We start from the raw sequence: 26,574 nt of genomic DNA on the forward strand, positions 1-26,574 counted from the left end.
ATGGCATCACTGCCGGAATGTTTATGTTTTGCTGAAGACGCGAAAATAAAAGTTTCGGAATCAAACAAGGATTTCCGGTTCAGCCAGGATGTGTCCTAGAATCTGTACCATTTGTAGGAATGGCGCCTCAAAACTCATAACGGTAAGTGGACATTACGTTAAACTCGTGACGTGAGTATACGTTCAACAGTCGTTCTCTTTCAGCATCATTTGTGCGAATGCTGCTCGGAACGGTTCCTGAAATGCGGCGGAACAGTAACCGGTTCTGTCGATGGAAGCTATCTAGAGCAGAAACCTCAGGTGAGTGACTTTCTGGCTTTTGAACTTCGAAAATAATTTCAGAACCTTTTCTGGAATGATTCCGGAAAACCATTTCGGGAGGGATTCTAGGGCCACTTCCGGAAGGATTTCAGAACTGTGCGTAGAAATTGGAATCGTCCAAAAGTATTCCGGAACCATTTTCGGAAGTATACAAAAACTATTTTTGCAAGCATTCCGGTAAGATTGTGGAACCATATCTAGGTGAACTCCGGAACCGTTCCTCGATAAATTTCACTTCCGGGAGCAAGCCCGTGTTGGAGAGTAGGCGCTTGATGAACAAGAAGGCCATGATATTTTGTACTTTGACATAGTACAATAAAATGATTCAGTAGTTAGATCCCAACCTTCGAACCGAACAGTTATCCGATCTACGGCAGATCCCAATAGGTTATGGGCCGTTTTTAACTAGAAGATTCTGGAAGATTTTTTCAAAAGAAGAAATGGACGGAAGCAAGTTTTTTTTTTATTGTGAAGCTACGGAGCGGAGGCTACGAAAGTTGGAGATTCAAGGTCGAGATGCTGCTTATTCGCGAAAATCTATGGAAGCACGTCACGGAGGCCGCCCCAAAACCCCTGACGGAAGCCTGGAAAGACGCGCCTCGAAGGCCGTCGAGAAATGCAAAAAAGGGGCGCGTCTCGAAGGCCGTCGAGGAAAAGAAAAAAAAGTGACGCGCCTCGAAGGAGCGTCGGAACGTCGGAAGTAGTGCGCTGAATAGAGCATCAGATTTGCTATACAGCGCACTACTTCCGACGTTATGTTAAGAAAGGCAGCGGAAGTCAATGAAGTTATTTCCGATACCAATTTGGTGCTAAATCCGAGGGGGTCGACTCTTCCCGATTTTCTCGATTTCCAGTCATATCTCACAAGAATTTACATTTCTATTCATAATTACAATATAATTGATCAAATTATTTCAAAATCGATGAAAATCTTTCATATCTGAAATATCCGATAAAATCGATTTTAATTTTAGCATATCCATATCGAATCAAATATAATCCGTGCACATCCCTATTCAAGAAATGTCAAATTATTTCCCGTTTTTTTTTTTATTCAGTGAAAACAAAAACATTGAGATATTTTTATTTCTATCTTTCTTCTTTCAATTTGCCAAAAAGTACCTGGTATTATACGTGATGTAATTTGAAGTAAGTTTTTGGTCTCACTGTTGATTTTGCTGAATTTTGTAATGTTTCTCTTTTTTAATTTTGCGATAAGATGTTCCCATCAGAGCACCAATAATAGCTACATCGTGTGTGAATTTACTTTTGCTACGCCTGCCAGTAATTGTTCTTCAAAACAACTTCTGCTCGAATTAGTGGGACGCAGAAACATTCCGGAATCCTACATCAATGAAACACGAGACGAAACGTTTTGTGCTGTGAATTTGCCTGCAGCTGGCTGGATCCGACGTTAAAATCTATCGGCGATACCACGACGCAGAAATCGACCAACATGATAAGGACAAGCATGATCCCTCAAATGTATTGGACCCGGATAGACTGTCATTTCTTCGGATATGTTGAATCGATATGGGAGGAAAAGTGCTGTGAAATCAGTATACAATAATCGACTGATTATCACGTTTCTGTCTTTCAATCAAACACCTCAACTGGAGGAATGTCGTGATGGCTTATGTGGCCGCATGCAGGTGATCAATCCGATTAATATTAGGCGCCGTCCACAAATTACGTAATGCTGAAGAAGGAGGGCTGAAATATGATCGAGAGTTACGAGCGTTCATACAAAAGATTTAGGATAATACAAATGCCGATATGTAAAAAATGGATGCTGTCTCACGAGATAACTTTCCTGAAATTGGTATTCAATAGGGGTACCATTGAGCACTTCAGTCAGAGGCGATTCTTAACTAGACTTGACACCGTACCAAATAGCGAGCTGCAAATTGCGTGCAGTGAAAAGTGACAGGGTCTATTCCGGATGGCGCTCGATAAGAAAAAATGTTATACAAATATAGGTAAATTATAAAATAAAACAACCCTCATCCTTCCTTACATGTCATTATTTTTGTATGAAATCCCCAATATTTTTGTAAGGTTACCTCTTTTGAACCTCAATCTACCCGCTTAAAGCATGACGTTCCTATTTTCCTATGTGATATTTCAATAAAATTGTTTTTATTACTACAATTCTAAGATTTTGTATATTTCCGACGAAACCCGAACTTAGTTGATAAATTTTATTAAATCTGTCCATTTTCAAGTACATTCTGATTCTGAATTTCGTGTTTTTTTTTCGCTGTGTTAAGTTTTTCAAATAGCGTAGTTTTTGACACATTGCAGTCTAGTTATGATTTTTTTAAGTTCAAAGATAGTTACCTCTTTTTGAATTAATCAAAATATGGGAACGGGCCCGTCCATATAAGCCTTGATATAGGCAGCTGAATCTTTTCCGTACAATAATAACCCTGCGCTTACTTCAGGTCTCGTTAGGTGGCTTTTATAATTTTCTATCTGTATACAGATTTTTTCACTATTATCCAATAGCTCCAATATGTAATCCCCGTCAATAAACGATAATTCAAAAAACGACCCCTTTGTTCCTAATCCTCTTGCGAAAGCTTCCTCAGGACACCTAATAGGAGCACTTGTTCGTGAATAACTTGTTCTTTTGCCACTCAAATATATAAAACCGTATACATTACATACGAGAAGTTTTGAAGTATAACTAATCAAAACCCACTCTCCTATTCTTATATCCTGGAGTGGTATGTTTTGAAATATCGCTACGAAATTCTCATTTTTGTGCAACTCTTTGAATCTTTGCAACCGGTCGGGCGAAACTCTTTCCGTTTCCGATTGAAGCATCCATATAAAAGTCGATTTTTTCACGTGAACAATCTTACCATTTTTGTTGCGAATTTTAAACGTGTTTCTTTTGTTGAAACCAGAAGCATCTTTAACATGCAGCTGCACATCAGTACCTGTCAAAAGTTCTTCACAATCATACACTAAGTCTTCATCACTATCTCTAATGACTTCACATGGTTCATCGGGTACAGGCACAAATTCAAAGTTTCCAGTTTGTGGATCTGGCTTTGTTTTAGGCTTTCGTATGTATATACACTCTTTGAAAGAATCAACGCTTAGTTTTACTCCAAGTGACTTGAGAAGACGTTTCGCTTCGATTTCTGCCTTCTGAACTACATTCGATATTTGTATGTTCGTTGGTAACTGCGAATGTTTGCTGCTCTTTTCTTGGTTCTTTAAACGAGGAAAAGTGAAGTTATCTTTTTGTTTGTACATGATATCAGTTTTAGCTTCGATCCGGTTAAGCCTTGACTCAAATGTCTTCATATCAAAATTTACAACAGTTGATTCGGTAGATGAAAATGATCGAGCAGAACGGAAGAAACTTTCACATGCTTGACTCTGCCACAACGTAATATCCAAATCATATCCTTTTTCCCGGCAAAGAATAATGGAATTTATCAAAGCGTGCGCATTGATCTCTAATCCCCAATAAGCGTTGGTAGTAATGCAATGCTGTATATGCTTGTGTTTAGACACACACGACCTGCGCCATGCACGCATGAAGAAAAGTCCACACCTGAAATTATTGATTAAGAATATTTCAATATTAATTCACATGTTTGCATCTCATTATCATGATTATGCTGATGTATGCTGCCTATGATCGCATATCAGTCCCATATTTGCTGGGACAGTTACGCGATTATAGGTAGTATAGTGTTCATATTTTATTGTACCTAATTGTCGTCATATTGTCCGTGTAGTTGGAACCCGGAATTTTCGACTAGCGAAGTTGGATTTTTCTCGAAATCCGTGCGTCGGACCTAACTTCGGAAGTGGTGCGCTGTATAGCAGACCAGGTTTACTATACAGCGCACCACTTCCGAAGTTAGGTCCGACGCATGGATTTGGAGGAAAATCCAACTTCGCTAGTGAAAAACTCCGATTTTCAACTAAATTGAGAATAGTTTCCACCAAGGTTTCAACAGTCGCATCCGTACAAGCAAGCGTGGAGAAACGAAAAAAAATTAATATGATTATACCACAGACAAATGGTATGGTATAAGCTACATAGGGTGACGAAGGGTATTATCGGCAGGTTTGTTCTCTTCGTCATGAGGAGTTATTGTGGGCCGAATTTCCTAAAATTTGGGCATATAACTCAGCTTGGTTGGGAAGGATTTGAGGCCAACTCTGAGACCTACAGGTTTCAAAAAACCCCCCATGACGAAGAGAACAAAACTGCCGAAAATACGTAAGTTCCCCTATAATGTACCATTACTGGTCTAAAAATAAGCTGTTTTGGTGTACAGTAGACGTTCGGTCGGTGCAAACGGTTTACCTGCAATGCTTTTTAACTGCAAGTCCGGTAAGTGCAACAAATTTGCAGTTATCGCACCGCTATCCGTCAAAACGGTGCGCCAAGTTAGCCCAAATGAACAATCGAATGAATTTTTCGTTCATTTAACGTCAATTGATGGGTTGTTGACGGCTATCTGACGTTGCAGTTATCGAATTTTGTTCGCTAACTGAAACTTAAACATGTTGCAGTTATCGAATGTCTACAGTAACTGTACGCAGTCGAAAGTTATAAAAAAATGGTGTGACCAAATTTTGACCGTACCACCCTTTACTTATTTTTGCGTTCTTTTAACGCATTTTTTAGGTAATCTGTTTTTTTTTCGTGTAAAGGTAAAGCTTAACTCACCAGACATTGAACACTCTATCCTCTGTTGTCATATCGTCATTCATAAAAGATTGCATGATATTGTTCATCAACTCCAAATAGATTGCAGTGGCAAGACTTTCGGGAATAGTTGTACGCAATAAATTTATGACTCTCGGTTGTGTAATCTTTTGAACAGGCTTGAACTTCATCTTGTCGGATGTGTCCAAATCCGATGGAGTAAGCCCATGCTGGTCTCTTGGTAATGCAAGCAGCTGCACCAGGTGTGCCCTTGATACCACATAGGAACCTTAAAAAAAGTGAAGTGTGTTATGTTAAAAATTCTTTTATTTTTCAAGTACAAGTACCAATTATCAGCTGTTTGTCTACTCTCATTATTCGCATTCTCAATTTATTTATGAGGTGTGTCGGGTCTTGAATGCATATGTTGTTCGTCGTATATTTGCATGTATACCACGCTCCGAAAGGGTTCGAATCTGTATTAGGTATATCCATTTTTTGCAGCATAGATTGCACCAATCGGGCGTCACCATCGGATGCCCGACAAGCCAGTGTAATTCCTACTTTTTCACATTCCTTTTCGGTGAATGCCCATCGTCGCAGCACATCTTCTGTTTTGAATTTGTTGTCTGAGCAGGTATACATTAGACAGAAAGGTCTCGAATCGGATGACAATGGCTGAGCCATTACAACATACAAGTTGCGCCCAATGCTGTATTTCTCAAGATACTCCATTACCTTCTTGGGACTGGTTGCAGTGAAGAAGTTCTCAATTGGCATACCATATTGGTTCAGTGGCGGCACTAGTCCATATACCGTGTTTTTGGTAATATCATAACCAATTCCACCAGTAATTCTGGTGGCGTCCTCGCTAAGGACAAACGCTTTCGGAAAGTTGTTAATTTGAAGAAACTTGGCGAAATCATCCATCCTTAAACGATCTGGTTCTACTCCGAATGTTAATTTGTGCAAATACCTTTGACATGTTCGGATATCGGGTGCTACGCTATTTGCTTGCTCAAACTCGTACATTGCCCGACCACCTTGTATATATTTGTAGGTAAAATAATCCATCTCAGCAGTCGTGTACCGCCGCCCTTTTGGTGGCTTAGATTCCAACCGATCGGAACATTTGGATAAGATGGATATAATCGTGTCGGATTTGTTGGCCATCTCGTTAACACTGCGGTCGGCCTCACCGCAGTGTTTTGCTAGTTTAACTGGTTATTAATCGAGTATGCCAACGGATCTGCGTACTGGGGTTGGGCCTCAATTTGAAGAAGAAAAGTGTGTCCTTTAGGAGATTCGATTTCATTGTACAGCTGTAGGTCTTCGTTCTCTTGATCCTCGTTCTTCAGCTCGTCATACTGCTGCACTCGCGCCGAACCGAGTATTGCCTGTTTGGGTTGATCAAGCTGAGTAACTTCGCTTGATTCCAGCCAGTCTTCTTGTAACGTTTGTTGGGGTGAGCTTGACCCGAAAGACTGATAGTTTGGCATCACATTCTCCGAGTTCTCTACAGGATATGGCCTTTTTAGCGTGTCTTTATGGGGACGCTCTTTCGGGCACGGAGCGGAGAAATGTTTTGCACGTACGTGTGTCGAAAAGTTCGATATCTTCCATGTTCCAGTTGCTTCGGGTCGGATTAGAACCCTCGCGGCACAAAATGGACATGGCACCGACGCTTTCAGTCCAGTGCTGTCTTTTGAGAGGATTATGTCCGTGCTGGATAGGTCCTTAAGCCAACACATATTCTCTGCACCGTACCTATAAAAACATACAAATATATACACAATTAGAGCTTAAAAATGATATTTCACGCATACTTTTTTTCGAAGAAATCGACGATTTTGTTTTTCAGAGTTGAGGCCTGAGATGACGCCGACGCACCCGAGGAAGTGGCTTGCTCGTTCGTCACTTGACCGCGCAGCATCGACCTGCTGAATTTTGATATCCCATGGTCCTTCACCGCGGCACCGATCATTTTTAAAATGCTGCGCTCACCGGCAGAAAACGAGAACGTTTTTAGTTCTCCATGATAATCCAGCAGTTTATTCCACTCTTTTTCCGTTTTGCCTGTCGTTTCCGGGAACCTCCTTATATCCGCTTCAATATCGCTGATGGCATTATCGTCCAGGAATGCCAATCCTCCATGTATATATTTTTCTTGCTCTAGCACTATTCTTATAATATCGGGTACAACACCTACTTTTTTCGATATTTCTTTCCAGAAATGATCCATTGTTGAACGCAAACACTTTAGAAGTTGTTTACAAACTGTTGGAGAGTGTCAAAGCAATCATAGATATAATTATAATAATAATTAGTTATAATAATTTAAATTTAATTTGATATTGGGTAGCAACCCATAAGCTAGTATGACACTCTTTGACCAATGCCAAATATTTGACCACTTTTGACAGAGCAAACACCTTCGTCAAAATTTAACTGTCAAAAGTGCACTGTTGAAAATGCTTTGACATACATGTGCACAACAGAAACATGTGCTCGATGAACAAATTGAGATTTGAATTATGAAAAGAAATCCACGTATTCCGGTGAGACTCGAACTCACGACTCCCAATTCGCTAGACGGGCGCTTCTATTTCTTCAAGCTATGGAGTCACTCGACTATCTCCGTCGCCAGTAGGCGTAGAACTGAACTCGATTCCATAGTCGCACATGGTTAGCTTCTTTTCACAATCCAAACCCCCTTCGGATGGGATTGGATGAACTAAAGGTGCTAGTACTCGCTTTGCCCAGACGCCAAATATTTGACCACTTTTGACAGATAAGTTTTGGCAAGTTGTTGGGCTCTCTTTGTCCCTATTCGTTTTTCGAATATTTTTGTTTGCCCGGTACATCTTGGTCAAAATTCAACAGTCAAAAGTGGTCGAACATTTGGCATTGGTCAAAGAGTGTCCTACTAGCTTAACACATACACTGTTGTGTACATGTATGTCAAAGCATTTTCAACAGTGTAATTTCCACATGGCTTGGTCATCCAAAGCAAAAATCAAGAAATTGACTTTTGCCAAAAGTGGTCAAATATTTGGCAATGGTCAAAGAGTGACATAGGGTTTTGTACCATTTGGGCAGGTGTACCTATTTTGGGCACTTGCTGCTATAAATAAGTCAATTTCAAACCCATTGATTTGATACTGTGTACCAAAAATTATGATGTTAGGTTTAATATTGACTTAATTATAGCGACAAGTGCCCAAAATAGGTACACCTGCCTAAATGGTACATGACCCTACTAGCTTTAGCAACGGGTAAACTAGGGTTATAAAAACCCAGCATTTTTAAAAAAATTCTCTAGTTCTAAAGTTTCCTTGAATAAAGAAGTACAGCATGGGATGTATCTAATAGAATGGGTCATCGTTTATATGGAAAAATGAAGAATTCAATGGTATCCCATCAGATCAAAGCTTTTTTGATCCCATTTCAGGACCCAAATAAGTGTGCAAAATTTGGGCACGATCGGTTATGTCTACGTTTTGCGCATCGCGTTTGAAGTTTGTATGGGATTTTACATGGGAAAACACACTTTTTTGTATTTCTCTCATGGGAAGCTCGAACTTTTCTAAAACTATGTAACCGATAAATTGAAAACATAGGCTAGGATGTCCTGAAAAACTTTGTCGAAAACCGCGAAGTGATCTAATGCTTACACGCTAAGGTCAGTTTACCTTTTTTCCAAAAAGTGCACATTCGCAAATATGCGTAAATGATACTCAAATATAGGTAAAAAAGACTCAAATATGGGTAATGTGTACCTAATTGTAACCCAAATATGGGTAAATATTACCCATAAATGCGAATGTGCACTTTTGCAAAATATAAGTTTTATTTACCCATGTTTGCGTAAAGTTTACGCAAATTTGAGTAAGATTTACCCATATTTTAGAAAAATAGGTAAACTGACCTTAGCGTGTATGAAAAAAAGTTATAGCGTTGGCATTGCTTGCCGAAACAGCATGATTTTGTTGCTATTGTTATTCCTTTACATGTTAAAACATAAACATATGCATGTGGTTCGTTGGTTATAACTATTTTTACAAGCATCGGATCGTTTTGCGGTCTTCAACAAAGTTTTTCAGAACATCCTAGGCTATCATTTTACAGTATCGGTTGAAAAGTTTCAGACAAACTTTTTCAACTTATGACAAAAAAGCCAAAAATATTTTTTTCCATACAAAATCCCATACAAATTTCAATTGCAATGCGCAAAGTGTAGACGCAACCGATCGTGCTCAAATTTTGCACAGATACTCAGGACCCGAAACGGAACCAAAAAAGCTTTGATCTGAGAAAACGGTTCCGATGACCCACGCTAGTATCTAACGATTTGGAGGAAGAGCTGCTGAATCAAGAGTCGATACGGCAAAATCTGGAGAAGCCCACATTCAAAACCTCTATCAGCAAATCCTGGACCAGCATCGACATATAGCGGAACAAAACGCTCGGATGATGCAGATGATGGAACGTTTCGGTATTCAAGAAAACGATTCCCATCGGCCCACGAACAGTTCGGTATTCACCATCGAATCCCTGGCCTTCAACATGAGGGAGTTCATGTACGACCCGAAGAATGACCTCGTTTTCGACCGTTGGTACCGCTAGGCCGCTAGTACATCTCCCTAAAAGACGGCGCGAAGTTGCGATTGTTGCTGCGGAGCCTCAGCGTGCTTTTCCACTGCCAAGCTACCCCCGTGACTACACATTCGAGACTCTGGAGCCGACCTACTGATACCTGATACACATTCGAGGAGACAGTATAGAAACTGAAGCGTTGAATTATGTATGAATAAATCTTCATTAGTTACTTGCACTCTAAGGGTCTGTGTCAATTAGCGAATTAAAATTAATTTTCACTTAAACTTGACAGTTCGATAATTATTTCCTTAGGAAAACTGTCAAGTTTAAGTGTTGAACTGTCAAATTTAAGTAAAAATTAATTTTAATTCGCCAATTGACACAGACCCTAACTTAACTAGACGTCTCTATCAGGTTATGAGCCCGGGAATGTTTCCATAGAAACGGTCGTTGTTATCGGCCGAAAGCGAAAATTTTTCTCGAAGCAGGAAGAAAGGAAGCGAAGCGATGCCACGGACCCGGCGTTCCGGCAATATTCTGGAGCCCACAGGAAACCAGGCTGCAGGACATGGTGGCATTTCGCTTCCGGCAGTGCCGAAGCTGAAAGGACGGGAGAATTATGTCACGTGGACCTTTGCGATGCGCATGGTGATGATCCGCGAAGGCACCTGGCGCGCGGTAGATCGTCCGGACGATTTTCAAGTGGATCCGGATTTGTCAGACAGGGCGCTGGCAACCATATGTCTCAGCATTGAGCCGTACAACTATAGCCTCGTCCAGCGGTCCAAAACAGCGAAGGAAGCCTGGAACAGCTTGAAAACGGCGTTTCAAGATTGCGGGCGGTACCGGAAGATAAGCTTTTTGCGGAAATTGGCCAGGCTGGAGTTGGAAGATTGCTCGTCCGTAGAGGAGTACGTCGACGAAATAATGTCAACGAGCCACACGCTAGAAGAGATTGGGTTCGTGCTGGACGACGAATGGCTGTCGTTAATCCTGCTCATGGTAGCCATAGACCAGGAGCATTATATTGATGAGCTTTTGAAGCGATTCCGGATGGAGGAGTCAAACCCAGTATCGACACCCCTGGACGTCAATCAGAAGCTGACCAAAGCGATGAAGCCGGAGTCTGTGGAAGAAATGGAAAGGATGAAAAGTATTCTGTTCAAAGAGCTGGTTGGTGGTTTGCAATTCGTTGCACAATGCTCTCGGCCTGATATCAGCTACGCGGTAAGTGTTGTCAGCAGCTTCAGTAACGATCCGGGATCAGCACACTGGACGGCAGCGAAGCGTTTTCTACGATATCTGAAGGGGACGAAAAACCACAAGCTAGTGTACCGGGCTGATTCGGAGCAGGATTTCCAAGGCTACAGTGATGCAGATTGAGCAAACGTTGTTGAAACTCGGCGTTCAGTTTCCGGCTACGTGTTTATGCAGTTTGGCGGTGCGGTTTCATGGAGTTCGAAAAGCCAATCCACGGTAGCACTGTCTACTACTGAAGCCAAATATATGGCACTTTCATCTGCTACCCAGGAAGCGGCTTGGTGGAGAGGATTCCGTCAAGAGCTTCATGGCACCGAAATGTCAGTACCGATCAACTGCGACAACAAGAGCGTCATCAGCCTGGCGGAGAAAGATGTGTGCTACTCTTCAAGAAGCAAGCACATAGACATAAGACACCATTATGTACGAGAACAATTAGCATCTAGGGCAATTTGTTTTAACCGTATCATCAATCCTTCAGGCAGCCGATATTTTTACAAAACCTGTACCAAATTCAAAGCTGTTTGAAGAGAGAAAAATGTTAGGAATTACCGCTTAAGTGGGGATGTTAGATCATAGTAAGCGTTGAATTATGTATGAATAAATCTTCATTAGTTACTTGCACTCTAATTTGACTAGACGTCTCTATCAGAGCTTTTCGGCATACGGATCTCGTTGTTCAGCAAGCGCTACCTGTGTTTCGAGTTGGTCAAGGACGACGCCGACTATTTCCTGACGTACGCTGGAACAGTCAACAGGTGCTGCGAAGATTTCGACCTTAACAACATCACGGCGGATCAATTCCAGCGCCTGATTTTCATCTAGGGATTACGATCTTCCAAGGACGCCGTCATCCGTACGAGACTTCTTTCCAAGCTCGAGGCAAATGTGGAAGGCGAATGCACTCTGGAATCACTCATCACCGAGTGCCGCTGGACCGCTCAACGGTCGACACTTCCTGGTAGTTGTGGACGCTTTCTCCAAGTTGTCAGAAATCCGCATCGTGGGGAATCCGACGAGATCAGCAGTCGCCGAGCTCCTTAATGAAATGTTCGCACGTTTCGGTATTCCAAACGTCTTCGTTTCCGACAACGGCACCCAATTTATCGGAGCAATTTGCGACTTTGTGCAGAAAGAACGGCGTTCAGCATTTCCGTATCTCGCCGTACCACCAAGCGTACTACCCGCAGTTATATGGCCAAATGGCAAGGTTTGTTGACACCTTGAAGAGGTCGTTACGCAAAATCAACGAGGGGAAGAACCAAGGAAGAACATTTCCGAAACGCTCCAGACTTTCCTTCAAGTATACAGGACTACTCCTAAACTGTAGGACACCTTCGCAGCAGGTGCTTGGTCGGAACATCAAGACAGTTCTGGATCTCCTACATCACGATCAACCGAAGCAAGACCGAAGCCCGTTGTCCACAATGATCGCCAGGACGAGCAGTTTATCGAAGTCATCGGACGTCAACCACAATGGGCTCTTGGACGAGTGAAGAGGCAGCCATTGAAGAAATTTCGACATCGCTAAGAATTCTGGTGGTTATGTTTGGCCTACAATCCACGAGACCACCAGTGCAACCCCGTTGCGAGTAACCTGGAACACCAAGTTCTGGGTGGCCGAACTTGAACTTGACAAAATTTTCTCTAATTCTTCTAATTTCCTTGAATAAAGAAGTACAAACCAAAAAAAAACTCACGATGTGCGCACTTGCTGTAACTCGGTTTAAACTGTCAATGACCGACGCAGCTGATTTGTTTAAAGCCAGCAAAAGAGCTGTCATATGCGGCGTCGCGACGTCGCAGCACTTTGAGCGATATTGGGCGATTTTCAGCCGATTTTTTTAATTTTTTCGATTTTTTGAGTTATATAAGATTTTTACCATTTTGATGAGAATAGTTAGCTTAAAACGAGTTAAAATGCGCTAAAATGTCTAAAACCATGGAAAATGGAGAAAATCCGATAAAATTGATTTTATTCCAATGAAATATTTTTAATCGTCAAAAAATATGCAACCCAAAGAAAATTACGTTTTATCGCATGGTAATTGAACCAAATAGATTTGTGTCGACCCCCTCGGCTAAATCCACAATAGTTTAGTTGTATTATGAGCTTGTAACTTAGTCATATGTTTGATCATTTATATTGCGCAATGGACTATTTTTTCTCTATCAACTAAATCAACTAAACAGTTGGATCGTAAAGCTGATGGATTTCCAAAGTTTCATGCACTTATAATGCGAGAAAATGCATTGATGTATGAAGAAATAAATATGTAAATCATATTAAATTGTTTATTGTGTATTCAGTTCAAAGTTGGATTATCCCGACTGTTTGTGAAACTGTTCAGAACAGTCGTCGAATATCGAGGGGATTCTCGATGTATTCTATAGAAATCGATCAATCAGCAAATTAGTTTCGAGCACATCATTATTTCAAACATTCAGGTCTTCAAGAACTTCAAACATAGGTAATTACCTTGGTTATTGGGTAAATTGCCTTTACTATACCTTATTTTAGAAAATACACAACATTTATCGCGGAAAAAATATCCTCATAAATTTATTCATTGATAAACATTGCATCTGAACACCCCCTGACTTCCGCGCCAAAAAGCTGGCGGCTTGGCTGCCGGCAACAGCTGATCAAAGAATCAGTTGGCGCCCGATCAGCTGTCCTTGTTTCACCAATTGAATGTTTTTAGATACGCGTTTGCGCGCGAAATCTTTCTCGCTCGTTTTTGCTGTCAAATCCGTCAGCGACCGTTCACCGACCGTTTGAAACGTCGACTGTTTCAAACGGTCGTGAACAGTTTGGAACTGGACGGTCAATATTAGGCTCGAAAAAAGGTATTGCAGTATGACGGTGCTTTAAAAAAAAAGACAAGACAATTCACACCATCTTCAGCCATTACTTACACTAGACAACGGACAACACAGAACACCCAGTGGCCCAGTGATGAATTTTTCGTTTGACGAAAAGTTTCCACCGACTGGAGCGGGAATCGAACTCACACTACGAGGCTTACGATACGCCTGTTGCCCGCACATCGTATTTGCACTGGGACGAAGCGATAATGAACGATGGCAGCACTGGAGAGAAAATGTTTACATATACACACACTTACTTTTGTCACACTGTTAACTTTACACGCGAATCAGTTCATTAAAATCAGTTCTTGTTTAATCCGAAATTATTCCGGTGTTTCGTCTTTTATTCACGTCGAATCTCTGTCCGAACCGTCCAATAGGTTACGGGCCCACGGTTTCCGGTGGAATATTTCGAAGTCGCGTGCGGAAAGTTAGTTTTCTCGGTCGTTTTTCGTATCGTCGTGTCGGATCCCGCAAGCCATGCAAGATGGCGGATGCAGCGAAGTTCAGTTTCCCGAAACTCACCAATACTAATTACAGTACTTGGAAGTTTCGCATGGAAATGTTACTGACACGCGAGGAGCTGTGGCATGTTGTAGACGAGCCCAAACCCGCGGCTCCCACCGCCCAGTGGAACAAAGAGGACCGAAAGGCAAAAGCCACGATTGGGCTTTGCATTGAAGAGTCACAGTTCGGAATCATTAAGAACTCTGTGAGTGCGTGTGACGTTTGGCTGGCGTTGCAAAGACATCATGAAAAAGCAACTGTGACATCCCGAGTATCGCTACTCAAGAGAATGTGCAGCAAGAATTTGGCAGAAGGCGGCGATCTCGAGGCGCATTTGGTCGAACTTGACGACCTGTTCGAGCGGTTGAATTCTGCGGGGCTGCAGCTGGATGAAGAGGTGAAGGTGGCGATGGTGTTACGAAGCTTGCCAGACACGTATGATGGACTAGTCACCGCCCTAGAAAGTCGACCCAACGCCGACATCACGATGGAACTAGTTAAGTCAAAGCTCCTTGACGAATACCAGCGGCGAATGGAGAAGGGTTCGAACGAGAGCAGGCTGTTGAAGACGTCGGCGGCGGCCAAGCCGGCTGAAAAGGTTTGTCTTTACTGTAAAAAGCCTGGCCACTTTCGTAAAAACTGCCGGAAGTACCTTCCCAAGCAACCAAAAGTTCGGATAAAATAGCATGTTTGGGCTTAATCAGCTATTCGAAGGTATATGAATAGCATTCTATTCAGCTCACTTTTTAAGTAATTAACCGAACTTCAGTTCACAAAAAGTACACTTGTGTCGCTGAAAGGAACGCTATTCAGCTTAAAAATAAACTTCGAAAAAATGAAAAAAAAAAATGTTTAGTGCTCATAAGTAATTTATTATTAAGAACCATTAGTTCATGTGGAATCCAAATTGACTAATACCTTGAAATAATGTTTGATGTTTTTTACTTACTGAGATTTGAACTCGAGATCTCCTCGTTGAAAGTCGGTGCCTAACCACTACTCCATGTATGTGTTGTTATGCACTGTGGGATTTTACTCAATGTGCTGATATCATATAGTAGAGCTCAATCAGGTTCGCGTGTGAACTTTCCCTGAACTTGGAATAGTTTTTGAAGTCGAAAGTTCGAAAGAAGTTCACGTGGAACTTCTTGTGAACTTATGCAGTTTGACATTTTCAGTTTGTTGTGGTTCGCAGTGCAAAGCAATAAATTAAGGCCAGTGTATCGACTTCAAGAAAAGTTTATAAGTTTTCAGCTTGGTTTTCAGTGAATACGATTGCGTCGATTACCGGTGCGCTGCAGTGACAAGTGAGACGGGTGTGAAAACATCCAGCAAAGCTGGAAAATTTTTGTGCGCAGCCGAAAAACCCCCGGCGGCATCCTAGGGGGAACAGTTTTCCGCTGCGGGGGCAGCCTTTGATCCACACAATACGGATCCTTTGCGTTGATTACAAGTAAGTACGTTCAAATATTATAGTGGAACAAAGTGTACTTGTGGAATTAACACAAGCTGTGGCTGCTGGGCTCGATTTCCGAGCGATTTAATTGAATGAGAACTTCTCCCCGGCCCCGCTGTCGCCGAAGTTCAAGTGAAGTTCACTTTTGGTACGGTTAATATTTATCCGAACTTTCAGTAGTTAGTTCTAAACAAGTTCGAAACAAGTTCGGAACGGATGATTTCAAGTTGTTGGAATATGTTCAAATGAACTATATTTGAATTTTAAAGGCACACAAAAGTTCAACATGAGTTCGGTTAATATTTGATTGAACTCTGTTTTAAAGTTCAACATAAGTTCTTTTTGAACCTGTTTTCGACTTTAATGTCGTTTTGAAGAGAAGTCAAAAGCTTGTACATGTACTTCCAAGTTCATAAACAATACAAGAGTAACTTTTTGGAGAATTAAGTTCAACGAAACCTGGAATTGAACCGAACTTGAACTTCTGAGTTCGTTCTTCAAGTGGAATCCGAACTTTTGGTTGCTTGGGTTGCCAGTCAGAAGGACCAGTTAGGAGAGCGAGCGGGACGTTTCAAGCAACAGGATAAACATTCGAATGGCGCCAAAGTCAAGCAAGTACGTGATTCGGAGGACCAGTTGATGTTTTGGGTGGAAGCGGATCAGCGTTCGGTGGAATGTCGTGCGGCAAACCGGAACAACAACATCTGGTATGTCGACAGCGGTGCGTCACAGCATATGACGTGCAATAAGGCGTTCTTCGAGGAGTTGCTGGAAGGTTCTCAAGTGGAAGTTACTTTGGCGAATGGGAAGAAAACAAGAGCCGGTGGCGTAGGCCGCGGCACCCTTAGCTGTGTTGATGCGGTAGGCGAAACACGACAGATCCAGGTAAGAGATGTTCTTTACGTACCGGAGCTTGAAGGCAGTCTGCTTTCCGTGTGTATGATTGTTGGCCACAATTTTTCGGTGACGTTCGATGCTACTGGATGTAAAATTCGCAGTAATCAGGGTGATATTATTGGAAGTTCGGGGACTGGGTTGACAGTGAGGACTCGGTATTAACGAAAACAACACAGATAGTTTTATTAAAAACGACTGCTTCGCAGGAGAGCTTGATTGGGAATGACTGATTTTTCTACAACGATCGTACACGTCAAGTTATCACCGCCTACTACTTCAACACCCCCTCTCGATCGTTGGGTCATGTAGCTGCAGCGGCAACGATTCAACGAAACGTCGGTTCACGGATGGTTGCTTTTGGATCCCTCCAGTATGATCGATGAAGCCAACTTGCGATGCGAACCTCGGAAAGTACATGCTGATCACAACAAACCTCGTCAATCCAGGAATTGCTTGTTGATCGTAAGTTTCTTAAGGATTCCTCTGCACCTGCATATTCTGCTTGTAGCATCTCTTTCGGTTCAGTTCCTCTCGAATCCGATACCGTTTCTCCATACCATTTCTGTACTGTCCGCCCGTGTCGACAACATCGTTTGCCGCATGGAATGATGATGCATCTGTAGAATCAGAGAAACCAGCAGCAGAGGGTATTCCGAATCTACTTGAACGATTTGCGAACTTACCTAGAGGCACGCGCTCCCGTTCGCTACGCCTCGTGTTTGACTCCAAGCAGTCGTCACGTTTTTTCTGCGAAGGGAGCGCCTTACGGGTTTCTTCTTTCTTCCACTTTTCCAATTGATCCATCTCATTGATTTCTTCAACGGACTGTTCACCAGAGTCTTCAATATCGCGTTCTCGAAGAATTTTCGGAATTTCTGCTTCCCCCTCTGGATCAGTTGGCCTTTTCCGTTCTTCAAAATTTCTTCTAATTTGAGGCCGATGCTGCCGCCGATTGTTTGCTTCTACCGCCAGAATTTTCAACTCCAACTCGTAAGAACTTCCTTTCAGATGCGCTTCACCAACTACTTCTTCGTTGAGCTTGAACTGCGCACGTCGTCCAGAGAATAACAGGTCAATGCCGGCTTGCGCTAACTTCCTCACTGATAGCAGGTTCACTCGCAATTCCGGAACGACGATCACATTCTTCATACGGAATTCAACGCCTCTTTTTGATGAACCGATGAACTCTCCAATGTACTCTCCTTTCAGCAATACACCGTCTTTGGCCACGTCTACTAAGATTGGATCCTTCAGCTTCCGCACATCTTTCAGATAACTCACATCGTTGACAAAATGATTGCTGCTTCCCGAGTCCACACAAAAACGTATTGATCCAGTATCCGACGAACTTTCAGCACGAGTTGCCATGAACGTAACTGCCTTCCTATTCGCCACTGAATAATTCTCACAGTCTTCAGATTCGTCCCTGCGGCAATCCTTCTTCATATGCCCTGACCGTCCGCAACGATGGCACTTACCAGCAAACTTCTTTGGCTCACGCTTCTTCCAACCTCCGAGAAATGCCGCACCAATATCTTCACTTGAATCATCTTGCCGATCCATCCGCTTCGCTTCTTCGGCCAGCAGTCGCTGTTTGACTACTTCCAACGATAGATCCTTTCCAGCAAGGTTTTCAAGGGCCGTTACCAACGCATCGTAGCTATCCGGTAATGTCAAAAACAACTGTGCCACCAAATCATTTTCATCCATTTTGGCACCCGCAGACTTCAGTTGACGAACGAGATCATCAAATGCTTGAAAGTGGCTTCGCATCGACGAACCTTCTCTCATCCGTAGTCTTGCCAACTGCTTCCTCAACAGGGTCTGACTGGACACGGAGCGTTTGGCAAATGTGTCTTCTAAGGCCTTCCACATCGCCCAGGCTGTTTCTTTCTCACGAACCACCTCGAGGCAGTCATCCGCAACAAAACTCACCAATAGCGACTTGGCCTTTCTGTCCGTTTGTTCCCACTTCAGATTATCTGCTGCGCTTCCTGCCGGAACATCTTCCTTCAATACCGACGAGACTTCTGCCGCATCCAGAAACAGCTTGACCCGAAAACGCCAGTTTTCATAATTTGGTCCGGTCAGCTGCGGAATCCCTTCCTTTCCAGTGGAGCCCATAACCTATTGGAAGTTCGGGGACTGGGTTGACAGTGAGGACTCGGTATTAACGAAAACAACACAGATAGTTTTATTAAAAACGACTGCTTCGCAGGAGAGCTTGATTGGGAATGACTGATTTTTCTACAACGATCGTACACGTCAAGTTATCACCGCCTACTACTTCAACAGATATTGTGGCTTCGGCTGATTTGCGAAATGGAATGTACGTGTTGCGGCATTGCCAGAAGTCGATGGTGTCTACTGCGCCACGGCACACCGAATTTTGTCCCCACACATGGCATCGAAGATTTGGTCACAGGGACTACGCCGTTGTGGACCAGATCAATAAGAAAGAACTTGCGACGCACATGAAGGTTGTAGATTGCGGCATGCAGACAACCTGTGAATGCTGCCTGGAAAGCAAATTATCCAAAACCCCCTTCCCGAAGAAGACAGAAAGCCGTGCTGAACAGATTCTTGATCTCGTTCACACAGATGTGTGCGGTCCGTTTAAGCATGTCACTCCTAGTGGCAATAAGTTCTTTCTGACTCTTATTGACGACTTTAGTCGATATACAACTGTGTATCTTCTGGCTAACAAGTCTGATGTGCCTGCACGCATCAAAGACTTCGTGAACATGTGCAAGACTCAATATGGGAAAACGCCTAGGGTTATTCGTTCTGATAACGGAGGCGAATATGTAAATCGTGAGCTACAGCAGTTTTTCGCAAAGGAGGGTATAAAAGCAGAGTTCACAAGCCCATATTGCCCTCAGCAAAACGGGGTAGCTGAACGAAAAAACCGCTACCTACAAGAAATGGTTTTGTGCATGTTGGTCGACAGCAAGCTACCTAAGGAGTGGTGGGGAGAGGCGGTGATGACAGCAACGTTCCTTCAAAACCGGCTGCCATCTCGCACGGTTGGATGTACGCCCTACGAAAAATGGCATAACAGGAAACCGGCGATGAGAGATCTCAAAGTATTCGGATGTGAGCTTACGTGTACGTGCCCAACCAGAGGAGAGGAAAACTGGAATGTCGGAGCAAGAAAATGATCTTCGTCGGTTACAGCATGCAGAGCAAGGCATACCGTTTCGTCGACAGAGAAACTCACCGAGTCACCGTGAGTAGGGACGCCCGCTTTCTGGAGCTGGGACCTGAGGGACAGGAGGAGCAGGAGTTTCCGGCTGGAGCGAGACCTGGAGAGTGCGAAGTGTATGAAAATGAAATCGAAGTCGATGGAAAAGTGAATAACGAGAAAAACGAAGTGGTGATTGATGAAATAGACGAAGAAAATGAAGAGGACAATGAGTGGTTTGACTCTGAACTGAATGGACAAGAAGAAGATGAAGAAATAAGTGCAGTGAATGATAACGTGAGGCGATCACAGAGAAGAAATCAAGGTGTTCTACCGGCTCGGTTGAATGAATACGTAGTTGGTCTAGCTGCGTATCTCTGTGGGGCGCCTGTTACTTTCAAAGAAGCGATGTCGTGTAGCGAGAAGCATCAGTGGCGTGAAGCAATGAAAGAAGAAGTGCAATCCTTGACTGACAACAATACATGGAGTCTCGTAAAGCTACCACCTGGCCGTCAAGCGATAGGTAGTCGATGGGTATATAAGAAGAAGGAAGACGTGGCGGGGAATGTAGTACGCTTCAAGGCTCGTTTAGTGGCACAGGGGTGTGCACAACGCTACGGTCGTGACTTTGAAGATGTCTTCGCACCGGTTGCTATGCAGGCAACGTTTCGTGTGCTTCTGACAGTTGCTGGTCAGCGGAAGATGAGTGTACACCATATCGACGTCAAGTGTGCATACCTACATGGCACGCTTGACGAAGAAATATTTATGCATCAACCGCCTGGCTTCGTCGTTTCCGGAAAGGAAGGATTGGTATGCAAACTCAACCGTAGTATTTACGGTTTAAAACAGGCGGCTAGAGTTTGGAACCGTACTATCAAAGAAGTTCTTATCAAGATGGGTTTCAACCAGTCCAGTTCCGATGCTTGCCTGTATATGAAAGACCTTGGACGTGGCGAATGGATATATCTTTTGATTTATGTAGACGACATCATCGTGGCTTGTCGTTTGCAGGAGGAGATCGACAAAGTGCAACGGGAACTTGGACAACACTTCAGGATCACGGCGTTGGGACCAGTTAGCCATTTCCTTGGCATAGCGGTGACCAGAGGTGATGACGGTATTTATACAATCAACCAAGGTACTTTCATTCAGAAAATCGCGGAAGAATACTGTCTCGACGGTGCCAAGAAGTCTAGTATCCCTATGGACGTTGGATATTACAAACACTCTACGAATTCTGAATACTTGCCTGATAATACGAAGTATCACAGTCTTGTAGGATCTCTCTTGTACATCTCTACCAACACGCGTCCAGATATAGCGGCTAGTATTTCTATTTTGAGTAGAAAAATCAAGAACCCTACGGATGTCGACTGGACTGAGCTGAAGCGGACGGTGAAGTACCTCTACGGAACAGCGAATTTTGGATTGAAACTTGGTTCTACAATCACGGAAGGTCAACTGAAGCTGTAAGCCTTTTGTGACGCAGATTGGGCCGGAGACACAGTCGACCGGAAGTCCAACAGTGGATTTGTGTTTCGGCTTGGACAGTCTTCCGTTAGTTGGGGTAGCCGGAAACAACCCTGCGTATCAGTCTCTACGATGGAGGCAGAATACGTAGCATTGGCAAAAGTGTCACAGGAAGCAACTTGGCTACGTAGGCTGCTTACTGAGCTAGGAGAGGTGCAATCCGCCCCGACAGTGGTCTGGGAGGACAATAGAAGCTGCATAGACTTTGTGGCATTGGAGAAGCAAAACCGCAGATCGAAACACATAGACACTAAATTTCATTACGTGAAGGATTTGGTAGCTGGAGGTGCAATCACTTTGCGGTATTGTGCGACTGATAACATGTTAGCGGACGTCATGACCAAACCTCTTGGTCCGGCAAAGATGAGGAAGTTTGCTGACATGCTAGGTCTGGTGGCTATCAAGGCTGGCCATCGGTCATAATCGAGGAGGAGTGTTGCCCGCACATCGTATTTGCACTGGGACGAAGCGATAATGAACGATGGCAGCACTGGAGAGAAAATGTTTACATATACACACACTTACTTTTGTCACACTGTTAACTTTACACGCGAATCAGTTCATTAAAATCAGTTCTTGTTTAATCCGAAATTATTCCGGTGTTTCGTCTTTTATTCACGTCGAATCTCTGTCCGAACCGTCCAATAACGCCTAGACGACTGCCGCCGCTAACCGCACGGCCACGAAGCCCACAATGGATGACTTTATATTGTTCGCAAACCTCAAAGCTTTAAGCCCACTTTTGGGTTTCTACGCCGAAGATCCGACGCAAGATCCGTTGACAAAGAAATAACTATGACAGCAGTCGCCGGACAGTCGGTCATTCTGATATTTGATGGCGGTTACCCGTTAGTTGTGTGAGTGCATTGATGTCATGCAAATAGAGCATTTGTCTTGTGCTATAAGTTAATTTTGACAGATTTCTTGATGTGTTAGTGAGGAATTTAACGATGTGCTGTATCGCGGTAACCTTCGTTGAAACGCTCATGTAGTTCAACGAAGCAAAGAAAATTTTCAGTGAAAAAGGCAGTCGCTGCGCTGGGCGATTCTCATCGAGAACCATCAGCTAAATTCCCACAGATACCAGAACAATAGCCGGAAAGAATCAAAAAACTATTTCCGGAGAAGGATTCCGTGATAATTTCCGAAAGGAATGTAATGAAGTTCGTGGGATTTCAGGATCATTCCCGGAAAGGATCCAGAAGCCTTGGGAACAATTTCGGGAAAGATTCCGGAGCCATTCCCGGAAAGAATCAAGAAACCATTTCCGGAGACCTCCGGATCATTTACAGAAGGATTCCGAAATTATTTCCTGAAAAAATAATTGGATTGCATTGGATTTCGAAACCATTCGCGGAAAGCTTGCAGAACCACTTGCGAGGCCACTTCAGGAAGCAATCCGTATCTATTTCTCAACAAATTTTCTGAAGCATACCAGAATCCTTCCCGGAATAAGGCAACTTCCAGAAGAAATCCTGAGCTTTTTTTTAAGATTTTGGAATCACTTCCGGAAGCATTGTGAAACCATTCCCGGAAATCTAAACTGTTTCCGTAATGATGTTGGGATAATTTTCGGAAATATTCTGGAACCATTTTTTGCAAGGATTCCGAAACCATTCCCGGATAATACCGGAACCATATTCTGAAGAATTTCCGGAAGAATTTCGAGGCTATTTCTGGCAGGATTCTGAAATCATTTCCGGAAGAGATGAGCAACTATTTCTGTAAACATTATAAAATCGTTTGTGGGAGAATTGCGTAAATGTTCCGGAACCGTTTCCGGAAGGGTTTCGAAACCATTTCTGAACAACTTTCGAGATAATTTCTTGGGGAATTCCGCAGTCATTTTCTGGAGAATTTTCTTCCGGAAGCATTTCGATACTATTTCTGGCAGGATTCCGAAATAATCATTTCTGGAAGAATTTCGGAATTATTCTTGCATAAATTCCAGGACCTTTTCGTAGAGAATTTACAGCCATTTCCGGTAAAAATCCGCTACCATTTTCGGAAGGAATCTAGAATCATTTTCCGATGGATTCTGAAACATGACAGTCATTTCAGTAAGGGGTTTGAGAAAGGGCTTCACTCCCAACTCCGGAACTATTTCCTTAAAGGATTCCGGAGCCGGTTCTGGAAAAACATAAGAATAATTTCCGGAAGGAGTCAAGTTGGAACCATTTGTTTAAAGAATTCTGGAGCCATTTCCGGTAGGATTCTGGAATCAGTTGCTGGAGGATTTTTTGAATCATTTGATTCTTTTTCGGGGAAATTCCGAAGGGGAAAACAGAAGGACTTTAAACCAAACAATTCTCTTTAAAATAGGCTCCTAAAGCCCTATCTGGATTCTTGTTTTAAACTACAATATATGGTACAAGAGTACATTTTTTGACGTTTTTATTAACCGTAGTTGAAAATATATAATTTTTATTTTTTTGGCTTTTGTCTCGTCCCTAGCTTATAACACATACTTTGAGTGATTTTTTTCACCGTGTATGTCAGATAGGAACATTTTTGAATTCCCAGTGCGAAAAATGTCGAGCTCCGTCACACAAGGTTGAGCTCAAGTGTCAAAGTAGAAATATTTACCATTTTACTTGTTTCGAATTTTCTCATTATTCCTTTGTTTTTCAAGTTCGAGTAAAGTACAATTCCGATTAGAAAACCATGCTTGATCGTATCATTCAATATAAATGAGATTTCGTCTTTAATTTTAGAACCTTATTCTCCATTTTTTGTAAAGATTTCGAAAAAATAATTCCTTTTTCCTTTGTTCACAATTGAACCACCGAATACTTTTTCTGCCTGAAGTCCTCCCGATTACTTCTTAAAAGTATTTAACGGACACCGCCGAAAATGATTTATCCTACAACATTCCGTTGCTGCGTGGAAGCGGGCCGTAGAGTGGTTATAGGCCCAGTTGCGTTAGGCCCCATGAATATTAAGCAAATTATTTCAAGATTGAAAAGTTCGTTGAAGAAGACGGAAGGATGTCGATGAGTGCAGCGAAAGTTGGGATTCTTCAATTTGCCGGAGAGGGATACGACGTATGATGATTCCGAGTAGAAACGCTGATGTTTGTGCACGACGTGAAGGAGATGCTCACGTAAGATGTTCCCATGGATGAAGTGCAGCTGACAGTTCGTCGCGGAAAGGACGAAAAAGCAAAGGCTCTTCTGGTGACGTATGAACATTGCTGATTCACATCTGGAGTATGTGCGTGACAAGACAAGAATACTGGCGAAAGAGTTGTGGAATTCCCTGGCTAATACGTTTGCGAAGAAGGGGTTTTGCAACCCAAACTTACATCCGAGGCAACACTGAAGATGGTGGAAAAACACCGTTAATGGGCCGCACTTCCGCCGCTTTGATGAGTTGATCTACCAGTCAAAAGAAGCTGGAGCTACTGCTTCGGAGTTGAATGACGTAATTCAGCTATTCGTTTTACTATATCGTCGTCCTATGTTGTCGTGACTACCGCTATGTAGAACCTTGAAGACGATCAGCTGAAACAGAAGACACGTCTTTCTCTAAAGGTTACGGGTCCTGCACGAGTCGGAATGGAAGAAGGCCATCAGTGACGAACTGAGATCTCTAGAGAATAAATCAAACCTGGATGATGCTAAAATTCCCAGATTCGTGAACTAGTCGGCTGCTTGATGTTTCTGATGCTGGGGTCAAAACCGGACCTGTGATACATTGTGGGTTACTGAGACGTATAGCACAGAGAAACAGACGTCACACTCTCATCGCTTCCCATCGATCATCTTTTTAACGGTTGATTCAAATATTCAATAGTAGGTCGATTGACTACTCGTGGCTCTTGTTCTTGCTTGACGTTTGCTCACTACCGCCATCTAGTGGTGGCCCGGCCAAATACAGTACATTTAGCATTGGGCGATTACGTTTTCGTGACGATGTTTTTTTTATGAAAATTGTTAAGTCACAGACAAACAGACGTCTTACTCTACTCACTTCCTATCGTTTCGCTTTTTAACGGATTATTCAAAAAATCCGTAGTTCGCAAATCGCTCACTCATGGCACTCGCATCGTTTTTGCTCCTGTTTGACGTTTGCTCACTACCGCCATCTACTCAGTGGATTAGCGTACCACAGCATAATTTGCATTGGGCGATTATGTTTACGTGGCGATGATTTTTGTCGCATTTTGTTCCAAGTGATACGTCTGTTTGTCTGTGGTTAAGTGTTAAGTGGCTGTTTCTCTGATCCTATATGTGGGCAATTTGCTCATTGCTTTGAGGAAGCTAGAAACGATTGTGAAAGCTCTCGGTTTGACGTTCAAGACGACGGACTGTAGAGAAATCGGCCTTAAACTAGCCTTACGACTGGTCGAAGAGTATCATGAATTTTTCTTGAAAAATGAGCAGCGACAAGCTACTAGTACGCTTCAAAATGACAGATTACAACCCTTACATGACACCTATAGGTGAATATATAGAAAATATGAATATATAGAAAAAAAGTCTGGCTGTTTCCTGCGGAAGTCTACATGAAAGATTCTGCTAAAAGCTTGTGAAGCATTCTGCCCGAACATTGCATAGTATTGTGCCTGATTCCTGTGGAAGTGCGCCAGGATCCAACTCAAATCATTTGAAAGATTCTGTTCGAATCTCGGCTCGAATCATGTGGAAGATTCTACTCAATCCTGTGATGGAATGCACGAGTCCTGTGTAAGATTATACTTGTATCGTGACTTGTATGCTGCAGAGGACTCTGTCTAAGTCTTGTGAAAAAAATAATCTATATAAATCCTGTGGAGAATTCAGCCCGGGTGCAGTGGTAGGTTTTGCCTGTATTCTATTGAGAATTCTCCTTGAATTATGTGGAGGATTCTGCCTGAACCCGATTATGAAGAAATTTTGACGAAATCCTACCGAATAATTCTGACAGGGATCCAAAATTCTCAAAATTTTAAAAGGAATCCTGCCGGAGGATTCTGAAGACATTCCAACAAAGTAATACTAAGTTTTAAAGGGAAAATCCTGTATTTATAGCATTTTTTCTTTGGCAGCTTTTAGACGAAACGAAAAACACTCTTGGTTTACATAAATGCGCCCTCTGCAATGATCGACAAACTTATCAGGAGAGTCTCTACTGGAAGCATGTGCATGTGAGTTTCAAACCAGCCTTTTATGAGCGCGTCACAATCAAGCTCAGTTTCTGGTAGGGATCGAGTGATCTGATAAAAATCGAAAAATCAAATCAAGAATTAAATTACATCAGCCACATATCAGTCAGGATCCCTAT

General features: G+C 42.7%; 2 protein-coding genes and 1 long non-coding RNA gene across 4 annotated transcripts; 2 read left to right on the top strand and 1 right to left on the bottom strand.

Moving 5' to 3' along the window:
• On the top strand, nucleotides 1-26,574 carry LOC134287908 (uncharacterized). The gene is made up of 3 exons (XM_062851105.1): nucleotides 1-142; nucleotides 205-300; nucleotides 26,339-26,574. Exons 1-3 carry the CDS (start codon nucleotides 89-91, stop codon nucleotides 26,492-26,494), a joined length of 306 nt encoding a protein of 101 aa, XP_062707089.1. The 5' UTR covers nucleotides 1-88; the 3' UTR covers nucleotides 26,495-26,574.
• LOC134285825 (uncharacterized) lies at nucleotides 1,144-2,337 on the top strand. Its single transcript, XR_009996778.1, has 2 exons — nucleotides 1,144-1,470; nucleotides 1,541-2,337. It is a non-coding gene; the product is annotated as an uncharacterized LOC134285825 (long non-coding RNA).
• Nucleotides 2,573-8,077, bottom strand: LOC115255635 (uncharacterized). Of its 2 annotated transcripts, XM_029853729.2 has the most exons (3): nucleotides 5,350-8,077; nucleotides 5,024-5,291; nucleotides 2,573-3,892 (listed from the first exon to the last, which is right to left on the bottom strand). In XM_029853729.2, exons 1-3 carry the CDS (start codon nucleotides 6,173-6,175, stop codon nucleotides 2,677-2,679), a joined length of 2,310 nt encoding a protein of 769 aa, XP_029709589.2. In that variant the 5' UTR covers nucleotides 6,176-8,077; the 3' UTR covers nucleotides 2,573-2,676. The 2 variants fall into 2 exon arrangements, with proteins under 2 accessions (XP_029709589.2, XP_062703416.1); XM_062847432.1 differs by lacking the exon at nucleotides 2,573-3,892 and having other exon boundaries at nucleotides 4,262-5,291.

Source organism: Aedes albopictus, chromosome 1, assembly GCF_035046485.1.
Source record: "Aedes albopictus strain Foshan chromosome 1, AalbF5, whole genome shotgun sequence".
In the NCBI taxonomy this organism is placed as follows: domain Eukaryota; kingdom Metazoa; phylum Arthropoda; class Insecta; order Diptera; family Culicidae; genus Aedes; species Aedes albopictus.

Coding starts and splice junctions, on each gene's coding strand:
- LOC115255635 (XM_029853729.2), bottom strand. CDS start 6,175: ATGGCCAACAAATCCGACACGATTATATCCATCTTATCCAAATGTTCC. Junction 5,292..5,349: donor AGACAAACAGCTGATAATTG/GTACTTGTACTT, acceptor ACTTTTTTTAAG/GTTCCTATGTGGTATCAAGG. Junction 3,893..5,023: donor GATAGAGTGTTCAATGTCTG/GTGAGTTAAGCT, acceptor CAATAATTTCAG/GTGTGGACTTTTCTTCATGC.
- LOC134287908 (XM_062851105.1), top strand. CDS start 89: ATGTGTCCTAGAATCTGTACCATTTGTAGGAATGGCGCCTCAAAACTC. Junction 143..204: donor GCGCCTCAAAACTCATAACG/GTAAGTGGACAT, acceptor GTTCTCTTTCAG/CATCATTTGTGCGAATGCTG. Junction 301..26,338: donor ATCTAGAGCAGAAACCTCAG/GTGAGTGACTTT, acceptor TTTCTTTGGCAG/CTTTTAGACGAAACGAAAAA.